The sequence below is a fragment of the Toxorhynchites rutilus genome, chromosome 2, assembly GCF_029784135.1.
Source record: "Toxorhynchites rutilus septentrionalis strain SRP chromosome 2, ASM2978413v1, whole genome shotgun sequence".
NCBI classification, from domain to species: Eukaryota; Metazoa; Arthropoda; class Insecta; order Diptera; family Culicidae; genus Toxorhynchites; species Toxorhynchites rutilus.
Genome location: NC_073745.1, coordinates 153,751,840 through 153,766,430, shown reverse-complemented (window position 1 = coordinate 153,766,430; position 14,591 = coordinate 153,751,840). Strand labels below are relative to the sequence as shown.

General features: G+C 39.5%; 1 protein-coding gene across 1 annotated transcript; it reads left to right on the top strand.

The window, feature by feature from the left end:
- Positions 1-3,550: 3,550 nt before the first annotated feature.
- Positions 3,551-5,213, top strand: LOC129768728 (melanization protease 1-like). The gene is made up of 5 exons (XM_055770566.1): positions 3,551-3,699; positions 3,753-3,904; positions 3,965-4,272; positions 4,333-4,619; positions 4,827-5,213. The coding sequence occupies exons 1-5, from the start codon at positions 3,624-3,626 to the stop codon at positions 5,138-5,140; spliced, it is 1,137 nt and encodes a 378-aa protein (XP_055626541.1). The 5' UTR covers positions 3,551-3,623; the 3' UTR covers positions 5,141-5,213.
- The last annotated feature ends 9,378 nt before the right edge of the window (positions 5,214-14,591 follow it).

The window sequence follows — 14,591 nt, the reverse complement described above, 5'->3', positions numbered from 1 at the left end:
CATGCTCCATCCATTGCACAATCATAACTAAGTGGATTCTCGAGCGGGCGCCATTTTATATACAGGTTTGTGTAATTTCAATAGCCTGTTTCGAAGCAATTTTTCGGGTCAATAAGTAAAAAGTCCAGTTAAAATTATGCCAGTTAACGAACGACTTTAATCGATCGCAGAATTTTGCTTTCTTGAGATCAGTCTTGCCACACGTATAGATTCATCTGGAAAGGTACAGATTTTTTTGTTGTTTTTGGTACAGATTCTGTACGGTACAGAATACAGATTTTCGTCAAAAAGTACAGATTGGTACATATATTTTCATCGTGTGAAATTTCTTACATTCGAACAAAGCAACATTAAGGTCGATTTTTACGACGCAGTATCGTTTGGAGCGATTTTTTTTTCAAAATTTGAATTCATGATAGTACTCAATCTAGATTCAAAACAACTATGTATAAGCATTGTAAAACACACGGAAGACTTGCAAATATAAATGTAGTATTTGCAGTAAATAAATGCGTATTTTTTCATGCTAAATTTCTACAACGAATATTTTCGATGGTACAGATTTTTAGAAGGAAAAGTACAGATGAGAAAGATTTTTAACTCCTCTGGTACAGATTAAAATGTGGCAACACTGCTTGAGATCTTTAGTATCTCACCTAGGATTGGGCGATCTTGGATCGATGTTTAAAAGATCGATTTTTTCCTCTCCGATTCCGATTTTTGAATCGATTCTTTGTACTGAAAAAAAAACGCGAAAATCAATCGTTTCCTCTTCGATCTTTCCGATCTTATTGACGTATGCCTATGTGGCTGACATGGAAAATTTTGACGGACTTGGATGGTAACATCAGGTCCAGCTGAAGCGTTCTTTTCTAGAACTGGACCTACTACCAAAATGGCACGGTATTTTATGGGATTATTACTAGCGGAGTTTTGGATGAATATCTGTTGTTGAATTTCTGATAACAATTTTCTATTAATTTATTTACTTTAAGTAATTCCGTGACGATACAAGATGAATACCCTGGAAAATATTATCTTCTGGGCGGGAAATCAAAAAAAAATGTCTTTGATGTTTTAATAGACATCAAATTATTCATTGTGTAATGAAAAGACAACATTTGTATGGAATAAGTAAAAAATGTAAAAAAAAGCATTCGATTTTTCAAAAATCGATTCAGCAAAGATCGATTCGCTGGTACCGATTTAAACAGTGAATCGATCCCTACGCCTTTTAGAAAATCGATCATTTTGTAAAGATCGCCCAAGCCTAATCTCATCGTCGAAGGTATTCTCTCGGTGTGAGTACGGGGAGTAAGAGAGCATCACCAGCTGATGTATTTTCAAAACATCTGATTACAGGAAAGTACGCATTCATTAATCGTTAGTATTGAGTTCATTACTTGGCAAGGTGAAACGAAAATCAAGTTCATCTTTCCACACAAGACGATGGGCCCGTAGTTGTACAAAGAAGCATGCCCCATAATACGTGTGCTGTATTTCAGAAAGAAAACAAAGGACCTGTGAAGTTATGGCCCAATTTGGTGAGTCACCAATACAGCCGGGAGTTTGTCCAGCGGCTTCGTAGCAATGGGATGGATTTTATCGACAAGAATAAAAAAAAAAACAAAGTTCACCCTATTGCACCCAATTCCTTCGAATAGAAAAATATTAGGCAATTATGAAGCGGAAGCTCAAAAAGATTGCTTGGGATGCTGCCTAAATGACCAGATTTGAAACAAAATGCCGAAGAGTTGATGCTATAGGGTATCACAAGGAATATTCGCAGTTTATTAGAAAGCTAATATTAGGTGTACCGGTAAGTTTCTTCGGTTTTACAACAGATGGCGTAACATGATTATTATTCGACTGAATTAAATTTCCAGACATTCGTTGGGAAACTACTGTTCTTGCACGTCTATGTCAGTATATGTCAAAAAGTTGAAGCGTAAACAACATAGCTTTTTGCCGCTTCGAATATGTCGAATTTCGTACCAACGAGTGTTTTTGTGGGGATTGTTACTTCATGACTTCAATATGAAGAGAAAAGCTTCGGAATGTCATCGTATTTGGTGGAAGTTTATGGTGACCATGCTCCAACCGAGCGAACGTGTCAGACGTGGTTTGCAGGGTTTAAAAGTGGTAATTTTGACTTGGAAGACGAAGAACGTTCCGGACCGCCAAAAAAGTTTGAAGATGAAGAATTGGAGACTTTACTCGATCAAGACCCGTCACAAACGCAACAAGAACTTGCAGATATACGCTTGGAGAAGCTCAGTAAACCATACCCTATTGCTTAAAGGAATGGGAATGATTCGAAAGATAGGACATTGGGTACCGTATGGATTGAAGCCGTTGAGACGGCATAAAAGAAAGCAGTTTTTGCATCGAATCGTTCCTGGCGATGAAAAGTGGGTCAATTACGACAATCCTAAACGTCGGGCAACGTATGGATACCCCGGCCACGCATCAACATCGACGGTCGCGCGGAATATTCACGGCCAGAAGGTTATGCTGTCTATTTGGTGGGACCAGCTGGGTGTGATGTACTATGAGCTGTTAAAACCGAATGAAACCATTACGGGGGACCTCTACTGACGACAATTGATGCGACAATTGATGCGACAATTGAGCCGTGCCCTGAAGGAAAAACGGTCAAAACACGAGCAAAGACACGATAAAGTTATTTTGCACCACGACAATGTTCGGTCGCATGTCGCGAAACCGATCAAAACATACTTGGAAATACTAAAATGGGAGGTCCTATCCCACCCGCCGTATTCTCTAGGCATTGCTCCGTCCGATTACTACCTTTTTCGATCGATGCAACATGGCCTGATTGACTTCTCCAATTTTGATGAAGTCAAAAATTGGATCGATTCGTGGTTAACCGACAAACCGGCCGATTATTTCCGCGAAGGGATCCGATACTTTGAATATTAACTTTGTTAACCATTTTTGCAGAATAAAGTATAATTTTTTGAAAAAAAAGAAGAAGCTTACCGGTACTCCTACTAAGTATCTATATCGGTTTTGATCATTCCATCCCCAAGTTATAAGTGGTTCTTTAGTAGTACGGATCCTGAGTGGACCAGTAACAAACACAATTTATTCAAGTGGTGCTATTTTGAGAAGGCAAATCTCCTCTATGGAACGCGATGTTATTGAAGAAGAAAAATATGATTAAGATTTGATTGAGATTTGTTCCACGCTATTCGCTGTTTTTTTCGTTGCTCTAGCACAGCTGGATTAACCAAACGCTGCGATGGAGAGACGGAAGCAAATTGAGATAATTAATGGGATGCGTATTGGCAGTGCTCTTCAGAGCACAAATTCTCAGCACAGATCATTACTAGCGGCATACAGTTTGAAGGTGGAATACCAAAAAAATAAACAATAATAATGAATATAATTTCCCCGAAGCCTAAGTTTCAACACACCGATCGGGTACATTCTGGTGTTCATCCATAGTGCTGATTAGCAAAATCCCCGGCTTAATCCAACGATCTCTCCAAGAGCCATAAGTCGCGAGAATCTCTCTTTTCGCAGGACAAGGTAGTTTGGTTCCCCTCTGTAAAAAGTTGGTCAGTTCGAACGTACGTAAAGTGAGTACTGGACGCTCGATGATGAGTTCGTTGTCACAGTTCCTGTTTATTTACATCTTTGTGGCTTTAACTTTAGTTTATGCACAAAAGATAGGTGAACATAATCGTAATTGTTGATCGAAAATGTAACTACCTTTTTTTGTGTAGCTTCTACAGGATCCTGTCGGACGCAGAATGCAATGCGCGGAAGTTGTGTACCCATCGATTCATGCCCAACACTATACAAATTAGCGTACAGTTCGTTCATTTCGGTGGACGATGAGCGATTCTTGGCGGCTAGTATCTGCGGAAAGAGAATGGTGATACTGAATGAAATGTTTATTCCAATACGTAATGTTGTTGTATGTATCCTATTGCAGGTTTGCTGTGAGAATCCCTCGGATGCGCAGCCACCAGCATCATCTCCAGATCCTGTTTTTTCAGTTAAGACTACTGACGAAACTCCTCCAACAAGGATGGCTTTACCGGACACTACCGTTTGTGGCATTGATAATTTGGGGGATCGAATTCTTAATGGAGAGCCGACTGGTATAGATCAGTTTCGATGGACAGTTGCCCTGGAGTATAACACGAATGGCTCCCGAGAGGTGCGATGTGGTGGGACACTGATCAATACGCGCTATGTTATCACCGCTGCTCATTGCGTGAGAACACTGATGCCGGAAGAGTAAGTATACTCGGGTTGATAAAGTGAAGTAAATTTGTAACTGCACAGTTGACTCAACAGATTGGTACTGCGTCTTGGAGAATGGAATCTGAACACCGACCCAGACTGTGACGAGTATGATAATTGCAACGATCCTGTTGTGTTCGCAAATGTTGAAAGAATTATTCTTCATGAACAATATGTATCTCGCAGAAACGATATTGCGCTTTTAAAACTAAAGACGGCGATTCCAAAGAATTACACAGATTTTATTCTTCCTATTTGTTTGCCTTCTTCTGGTACACTTTTGCGGAATTCATTCAGCAATACCAATGTTAGCGTCGTAGGATGGGGAGCTACAGAGACGGGTAAGTGTCGAATGCTTTTCAAATAGTAATTCAAGAATTTAAATTTAACCCTTTCGCTACGAGCGTCGTCTATCGACGACATCAGGGTGATAATACACATCGATCACACCAGCGCAATATGCATACATTTCGGCGCAGTGCTCCGTTCAGCGGAGCACACTGCCGTAGTGCAAGGGAATTAGATTTAAATTTGTTCGGCATTTTCAGGTAGAAGCAGTCCCTTCAAATTGTACGCCAATCTCAACACAATAGATCCTGAAATATGCGACGAAGAACTAAAATTTTTCTATAGTCGTGTTAAACTGAACAAAGGACACATTTGCGCAAGATCACCTGAAGGAATTATTCGTGATTCTTGCGAAGGAGATTCAGGGGGTCCGTTAATGGCCAGTGTGAACGGTCATTGGTATCTGGTAGGAATCGTTAGCTTTGGACCGCCGTGCGGAAGGACGACATTACCAGCAGTTTACACGAGGGTCACTAATTACATGGATTGGATTCTTGACAATTTGCTCGAATAGTGCAAACATTACAATGCTACATATGATGTATACAAATTCGAATGAAGTGAAATAAAAATTATCAAACAGATTATTCCTGATTGGCACCTATCTCGCTATAGCTTTCAGTCTACTTATTCATCAATAAGCAGTAGAGAGGCTTGAAGCATAGTAAAAAAATGGGGCATACCACAATAGTTCAAAAATATAGACGCAGTGGTTCACAAGGGAAAAAAAAGAATTTCATCTTTTTGGTTTAGCTGGACTTTTCCAACTGTTTCGGCACTAGCTACTATGCCTTTCCACGGTACTGGTTTTTTAAATTGGATCACGACTATTTTTTTAAGGGGCTTATGCAAAGATGGGATCATTTCAGAAAATAAAATATAGTGCCTACACGGGTTATTGGATCGAATAGTGTCTTAGGCAACGTTTTTTTACCACAAAATAAAGTTTAAAAATGGAATACACCCAGGTTTTTCACGCGGGTTTTTACCACGGTTTTTCATGTGGATATTCCAATTAAATTTTTGTTGCGCGTAACTATCCCGTATCCGGAAAAATTGAATAATTTCTCAATAACAGTATATAAATCTGAAATAGCTGATTGACATCATTCATACATAATTCAAAAATAAAGATTTTTTAGCAGTCGACGGTGACAATGGATTTCACTTTGATTCGTACACTAGACAAGCTTTCACTGTAAACAATACTGCGAGGAGCTGAGAGATGAACTCTAGCAAACCTCGTTAATTGGGGGTACTGCTTAGAGTTTAATGACCACCAAATTTAGGGACAATGATTGCGATCGATTCAAAATGTTTTCACATAACAATCGATTTTGCTAACAATCGATTTTTTTTCCTGAACACGACGCTGACTATTATTTTCACTTGCCACTTCGTATTGGCAAATGCCAAAGAGTGCCAAAAAGAGCCGGGAGATTCGTGTGTAAGATTTGATTCAGCTTTATCTCTTGCGATGGGCTGTAACTATCAGAAGATTCGTCGCAAAATATTTTATATGCTCTAAAAAGATTTTCTGTCGGGATGTATCGAACCAGTATTAAAATTAATTCAAAATATCCAAAAGAATACCATCATCATCAAAATTCTTATCAGAAAAAAAAATCTTTAAGATTCCTCGCAGAAAACTTGTTACTCTATCAAAGTATATTCAATTGAAACGGAAAATTTGATCATCGTTCATTATTTTTATGCAAAAATGTGTTACTTCTCCCTAAAATATAATCCTTTAATAGCTTCATGCATACATGTAGCTTCTTAAAATTTTATATTCGAAAATAAAGAGCCGAGTATCCGGCATCTGGCATCCGGCCGAACTACTATCCGTTTCATCACTAGTAATTATTGCTTGTGGCGGAACTTATGACAGAATTATTGCCGCACTCTATTGCGATTCTTACGTGGATTTTAGGTAACCTGTGGTTTTACGCGGATTTTACAATTAACGCCCGGGTTTTCCAATTAATGCGGTTTTTTACGCGGATTTTCCAATCAACGTGGTTTTTTTTACCCAGACTTTCCAATTAACACGTTCGTCGCCTCTTCGCACAGTGGGACGTTCTGAAAAAAGACCGTCAAAAAATTTTTTCTCGTCTTACTTTATATCTATCTATCATTTCTTCAGAGATATAACTATTTTTCTGGGGAGACTATCTCAAAACTAGTTTTTTTACTTAAGTTATACCTAAATTGCATTATATCAACTCAACATTTTCCACAAAGTTTTAGATAACATGAAAATACATAACTTTGCTGAAAACACTATTAGTGTTAAATGACACCATTTCGATGTACAGTGGTTACAAAGCAAAAATGTGTCACTTTTATTCATTTAGTTATTCAAAAACGTGCACGTCTGTACATCAATACTCAACGTCATTTTGTTCGTCAGAGTTTGGAGTATGCGGCAGATAACCTTTCGAACTCGGGAACTCTCGGGAACATCACTTTTTGTACCAATTTTTACAGCGCAATTTACTCAATATTTTATTCTGTTTTCTTAATACTTTATCTACTATTGATATTTATTTGCATTATGTTAATTTATAAATCAATTTCTGATTCTATCTCACTATCAGAGCTCAAATTTGAGTTATGTTGCAGTAGTTTTATTGCAGTTGATAGCAATTGGATCTTTTTAGATTTTCGTTGTCGCGAGCTGCTTATCAGAGGGTCGGATGTCATAAGCAATCTTACAAAAACATCCTGATTGCTGGACTCTCTGCAAGTTGAATTTTGAAGGTTTAGAATGTGTTTCCCGCCTTTTCTAGATATGTGTTATTCTTTCGGAATTTTACCAGTGTTGTGCGGTCCGTTTTTTACATTTTTATTGAAGACGTAAGACACGTTTTCATTTTGAAGATTTGCATACCAACCCAATCGATTTTTATCTCAGATTTGACTTTGATCATTGGCTTTGGTTTCCCACGTAATAAAACCAAGCACTACTTCGGATGTTTTCAGGGCAACCAAAAATTCTACTAAAGAGTTGATGGCTATAAAATTCTGATTCATTTCAAAATAACATCCTAGTATGAACTATGAAATAATTTCGTTGTCCAACGTCAACAATGCGGTCGTGTCTCTGAATCCAAACTCTTCCAACCTGCTGCAAATGTTTTTGGTTGGTTAAAACTGTTTGGCAGCTCCTAGATAGTATGACACGAATTCCCCCTATGTCGTCCATTTATTCATTGTAGAGAAAATCAGGGTAAAATCGACACGTTCTGACTTTTCCAGTTAAAATTTATTTTGTTTGCGTATTTTCCGATTCCTTTGTACACACGTGGCATTTCTTCACACGTGCCTGTCGAAGACACATTGCTGTCAAAACAAATTACGAAACAAACCCGATCAGCAAACTGGAAGCCAGTCCTCCGTGTTGCACATCAAACGCTGCGTATGAGATGATCATGTTCACGATGTTTTCGCAGTTTTGTGTTTGCACACAAACATGATTTGTTTGTGTTTGTGTGACATGTTTGTATTCGTAGTGCGTTTGGATAGGTTGTTTGATCCCAATGCTGCACATGATGTCCAAACACTGTGTACAGTTTCTCTTGCGTTTTCACCTCAAACAACGGCAGGGTGTAGAGTAGTAGAAGCGAATAGGACACTACACCATCACCACTCAAAACACGGAGTTACGATGTGTTCACATGGCAAAAATGCTTCCTTATGATGATAATGGGGTTTTCAATTCTATTGTGCATAAACCGTCCGAGTGAAAGGTAACAAATGTGTTCTCAATAGTGGTGGCAATCGATTCTGACACTCCCAGTTCCAGTGGAGCTACCCAATGGTGGTGGCATTTGTGTCCGGCCAGTTCCTGTTCTCTTTGAGCTACCCAACCGTGGGGGCAGTTGAGTACGGCTTTCCCAGTTCCTGTAGAGCTACCCAGCGTGGTGACAAGTCCTTCAAAAGATCCAGCTACTACAAGTGTGGTAGCTCTTCCCTATGGCAGTTGGTTAAAGTCGCTTGGTTGTACTGGCGTATTCTCGCAAAGTGACGTAAGTGCCAGAGGGAAGAATTTTCAGTGCGAGGTTTTTCTTAAAATTGCATGTATAACCAACAAACGCGTACATTACGAAAATCTGATCTGTACAAAATGTGTACACTTTGATGGAAAAACATGTTTCCAATTATTTTCTCCAAAAAGCCGCCGTTGAGTGCATGAGGAAGCATCAGGGAGAAGAGTTCTACATATTTTTCGACTGTGTAGCATGCGTCGAGCAGGCTAACGTAGTTGAGAGCCCGATAGTGACAATCATGGACAGCACCTTTTTTTTTCAATCCAGAATACAATTGATCCGTGATGAATAAGATAATGCCGCCGAAATTATCCGATGTAAAGCAGAGAATGTTTTGAGTTCTGTTATAAGATGCGTTTCGATAGAGAATTTAGAAGAGTGCAGAGTCACCAAATCCGACTTTTACCCTTCAATAAACACCCAGCTTCAATTCATCCGAAAGAGAAATTGAGCAGGTGAGAAAAGTAAACATCATCAAGAAGCTTTGTCCCTTGATGTCTGAAGATAGTATACATTATTGATAAGTCCTTATAATCAACAATTACATTAATGAGTTCTAACTATTTAGTTACAATCTTTATGTGCAATATATGAAAGCAACACTTCAATCTAGGATAAATTATTCCTTTAAGCTGAGTTTGATTTTATGAATTTAAATATTCGACGAGATTTTTAAATAGAGCTTCTAAGTACATGATTTGTAGTTCTAAAACAACATTTATATTATAAATGTAGCACTGCATGAGGAAGGACTGTTTTGATTAAAAAAATTGACATGGCGAGCTTTTCGGGAAAATGGTTTCTTACAAGAAAGAAGGCAGGGGGGTCTCCGTAGCCACATTGGTTGCGCGTTCGATCGTGAGTTCAAAACTCAGGGCCCTCATTGACCATCTTTGTGTTGTTACAGAATAGCTACGTCCACGCAACAATCATCAGCGATGGAGATCGATCCACGGTCGAAATAAGATCGATTCATCCATACAACTGCTCTGCTCTGCAAGAAACATCGGGCTGCTGTTCTATAAATAACTCAACAATGATCAATAAACTGTCTCCGCTGTCCGGTCTAACTGGATAATGGAAGAACAGATAGCAAACTCTTACGCCTAAATGGCTACTGTGTAGATGTACCATATGCAATGGTATAGAAGGAATACTGGCGAATGACAACTGTGTAATGTGCTAATTATAGATATGATAACCATGTGACATGTACACGATTAAAATTCGGCTCTGTTACATCTAAAATGCTAATGAACCTTAAATAAATAAATGGGATAAAAAAAAAGAAAGAAGGCAAATTTTCTGTCTTTGCTGTTCATCCTATGTCATTAGATCAAATAAATAATCACATCGCATCACAATCAACTTGACCTTACGTCACATCATAGGGGAAATTGCGCTTACGCTAATCACAGTGGAAATGACGCTTACGCCACTCCGTTTCCAAGTTTTCATAGAGTAATTTTTTCACATTTTTGTAAAACTTCGCAGTTGTTTGGAAAAAATGTCAATTTTGGCGCTTACGTCACTTTGCGAGATCAGTGCTCACGACTTTTCCCTCTAATTTTTTTGTTAACCTCTTACTTTATTGATCAGTGGAGGCTTTCTCTCTCTCTCTCTATCTCTCTCCTTCTCTCTCTCTCTCTTTCCAGGTCAGTTTCATTCTTGAAACGAACAGTATTATAAGTTTTCCAACTTCCATAATCCTTTCGGCTTGGTACCTGTTGGATACATCGAGAACTAATAGACCTGTTTTTGTGCGAGAAATACAAAACTTCACCAGTAGGGTTATATTTATGATATAACTGCAAGTTTGACATGGGACTACCATTGGCTTAGTAATCATTTGTTTGTATTGATTGAATGAAACAATTTTCGAATTAACTTGAATTAAACCTTATTTGCTTTGTAAGTGGAGAGTTGGAACAAATATCATGTAAGGACAATTCGTGCATTGTGATAGATTATGTTCTTCGTTGCAAGTAAATTTAATGACCGTCTTTTCACGTTTGGTATGATATCTTAGACTTTCAAAATATGTGAACGGAAGAATTGTCAAACTTCCATTGTATTTTTCTGTTTTTTGTTCCATCTGGTTATTTTATTAGGCTCATTTAGCAATTCAGCTGTAACAGAGCTGAATTTATTCATGTATAGTTTTATATCTTACGATAATTTTGTTGTACACTACACAGTAGCCATTTAGGCCCCGCTTAGTTCGTACCCGCTTTTGTAGTCCGTGTTAGGTTAACATATTCCGGAGTGCAAAAAAAAATTGAGGGGTTGAATCCGAGACGTAGGACTAAACTTTTTTTTGAAATTTGTTGGTTTATCATTTCGGATATTATTTGCGAATACGGCGAAATTCATAACTCTTTAGTAAAAAATTCCGGCATCAAACACGCTTCTAAGTTACAGCGAAAAAAATGAAACATCGCGAGAATGACTGTTCAAGAAAAATCGTTTCTCGACTCTCGGTCAAAACCGTCAACAAAGCTAGGAGCTCGTTGTATCAGAACAGAGCCGATGCGCACGAGAGCAAATACGAATGGCAACTAAAAGTATCGAAGGTGTGCTATTCACATGTGTGAAATTTTCGCTAGCGTTCACAGCTCGAGGGGAAACATAAAACATAAAACGAGCAAAATAAGCGACCTTTGTTGTTTCAGGCACAGAAAGATTCTGAGAATTTCCCTCTGAGGAGATGCAATACATATACGCTACCGAAAGCTTATTTACTTTTCGCTATCCCCCTTCGTTGTTTCTATTCTAGCGGCAACATAAGTTGCCCGATACTGACAGCTTTGTTCGGGAAAGCGCACAAATGGACAGAACAAATGTATGGGGAAATGGAAATGTTTCCAAGTTTCACGTCACGTCAAAAAAACAGTCCGTTCGAGGTAAAAAGAATTCCACTCTACACAAAGAGGCTTTTAACTTCAAAGTTCATTCGTATCTAGAGAGTATCTGAAATGCGATGCGATGCGATGCGATGCGATGCGATGCGATGCGATGCGATGCGATGCGATGCGATGCGATGCGATGCGATGCGATGCGATGCGATGCGATGCGATGCGATGCGATGCGATGCGATGCGATGCGATGCGATGCGATGCGATGCGATGCGATGCGATGCGATGCGATGCGATGCGATGCGATGCGATGCGATGCGATGCGATGCGATGCGATGCGATGCGATGCGATGCGATGCGATGCGATGCGATGCGATGCGATGCGATGCGATGCGATGCGATGCGATGCGATGCGATGCGATGCGATGCGATGCGATGCGATGCGATGCGATGCGATGCGATGCGATGCGATGCGATGCGATGCGATGCGATGCGATGCGATGCGATGCGATGCGATGCGATGCGATGCGATGCGATGCGATGCGATGCGATGCGATGCGATGCGATGCGATGCGATGCGATGCGATGCGATGCGATGCGATGCGATGCGATGCGATGCGATGCGATGCGATGCGATGCGATGCGATGCGATGCGATGCGATGCGATGCGATGCGATGCGATGCGATGCGATGCGATGCGATGCGATGCGATGCGATGCGATGCGATGCGATGCGATGCGATGCGATGCGATGCGATGCGATGCGATGCGATGCGATGCGATGCGATGCGATGCGATGCGATGCGATGCGATGCGATGCGATGCGATGCGATGCGATGCGATGCGATGCGATGCGATGCGATGCGATGCGATGCGATGCGATGCGATGCGATGCGATGCGATGCGATGCGATGCGATGCGATGCGATGCGATGCGATGCGATGCGATGCGATGCGATGCGATGCGATGCGATGCGATGCGATGCGATGCGATGCGATGCGATGCGATGCGATGCGATGCGATGCGATGCGATGCGATGCGATGCGATGCGATGCGATGCGATGCGATGCGATGCGATGCGATGCGATGCGATGCGATGCGATGCGATGCGATGCGATACGATGCGATGCGATGCGATGCGATGCGATGCGATGCGATGCGATGCGATGCGATGCGATGCGATGCGATGCGATGCGATGCGATGCTCCTCAGTTCAAAAGTCCGTGTTAGGGAAACATATTCCAGTTTACACAAACACACAAAGACAAGCGAGTACAAACCTATCTCTTCTCTATATACATCGACCAATGTTCATGATATTATGCTCAAAAAACTTGGTAGGCATCGACCGGGATCGTTCCGTCTTTTTTGGTTTTTCGAAGAGAACGAATTGATTTACGTTGTTAAATGACATATGTGACTAATATCGCTTCATCGCACTTTCATCCACATCGCACCAATAACCTCAATTCGGCTAAAACCATATGTGTTGCTGGCGTGCTGGAAGACTTTTTGAGTAAACATAATGAATAATTGGAATTCTTCATGTCATACATGCTTGCCAGAATTGCGATGGAAATGTTCATAAACAGCCATTCCATGTCAAACCGGTATAGTGGTTCTCATATTTTCGTGAAAAGTGGTAGTTTTGTTCTTTATCGCAAAACATTAGACCCGTATTTTTTATCATTAGGATGATAATTTCCATTTTTTCCAAAACTTTTGAACTACCGGGCCGATTCAGATGATCGATATACCAATTTGAAACCACATGAAATACCTCATATGCAGAAAAATTGGATTCTAGTCGCATATATGTTGTCCAGTCGCATAGGAATATTGAACGAAAACTGAAAACATGTTAACTTTGCAAAATCACTCGAAAACGAAAAAAAACACCTATCTGATGTTCGGATGTGTTATGTAAAAAAGCCTCAGTTTTCAACAAAAGATATAAAAAATATGGTGACCTTAGTTCCGAAACCATGTAAGCTCTGAAAAAACAAATACAATCAATAATTACGAAAACAAAATTTGTTTTTTTTTCAAGTGTTTTTTAAACAAAACTAGCTCATTGGTTTTAATTTATTACATCGATCATCTAAATCGGTCCAGTAGTTCAAAAGTTATGAATTATTGAAAAAGGTCAGTTTTAGAAAAAAAGGGGAAAAGTTGATTTTTCGGACCACCCTAAAATTGAAATGGTTACCCTATTGAAAAAATTAAAAAATACGGGTCTAATATTGAAAATCTGACAATCACTCTGTCGGTTTGGCATGGAATTCAATTTTGTGCTTGACGCATTCTCACTCCCACTCAGTGAAAATAAGAGATTATTTCGAAAATATTGAAATTCGAATGGAAAGAAAAATTTGATGTTCAAAATCAGTAATGAATCATCTGGCAAGACTTTAAAGAATAATTCTATCCAATATTTACAATTTTAGTAGTTCTGTATAATACTGGGCATGACATTTATTCTGAGGTGTTATTTGATGGCTATTTACACATCAAACTTTGATGAATTATTAAATAGTAACTATATGTACTACAATTAAGTACTATGCATTGGAAGTTGTGGAAATATGTCTCCTATTAAACGGCTCACAGCTTTCAAAAATATTTGTCAAGATATTACTAATACAGGGTGGGCCATTTAAAGTGGAAGGATTTGTTTTTGCAATAGCAAAGTAAAGAAGTGTAATTTAAAATTTTTTTTTTTTAAATTCATTTATTTTGGTCCAAGGAGATTTGTTCTAACTACTTTTTGATTATGATATCTCGTAAATGACCGCCTCTGGCCTTGACCGCAAAATGTGCCCTTTTTTCGGCATTTTCCATCACTTTCCCAATGTTTCGGCCGATATGGCAGCAATTTCTTGTCGGATATTGTCTTTCAGCGCAGCCAGGGTCCTTGGTTTACCAGTGTATACCTTGGATTTTAAATATCCCCATAAAAAAAAGTCAGGAGGCGTCAAATCAGGTGATCTCGGTGGCCAGTAATAATCGCCGTTTTTCGATATTAATCTTCCGGGGAACATTTCGCGCAATAATTTGGT

What these genes read in the sequence shown, in the direction of transcription:
- LOC129768728 (XM_055770566.1), top strand. Translation starts at nt 3,624, where the DNA reads ATGATGAGTTCGTTGTCACAGTTCCTGTTTATTTACATCTTTGTGGCT. An exon ending in GTATCTGCGGAAAGAGAATG is followed by an intron (nt 3,905 to 3,964) that starts GTGATACTGAAT and finishes ATCCTATTGCAG; the next exon opens with GTTTGCTGTGAGAATCCCTC. An exon ending in AGAACACTGATGCCGGAAGA is followed by an intron (nt 4,273 to 4,332) that starts GTAAGTATACTC and finishes TTGACTCAACAG; the next exon opens with ATTGGTACTGCGTCTTGGAG.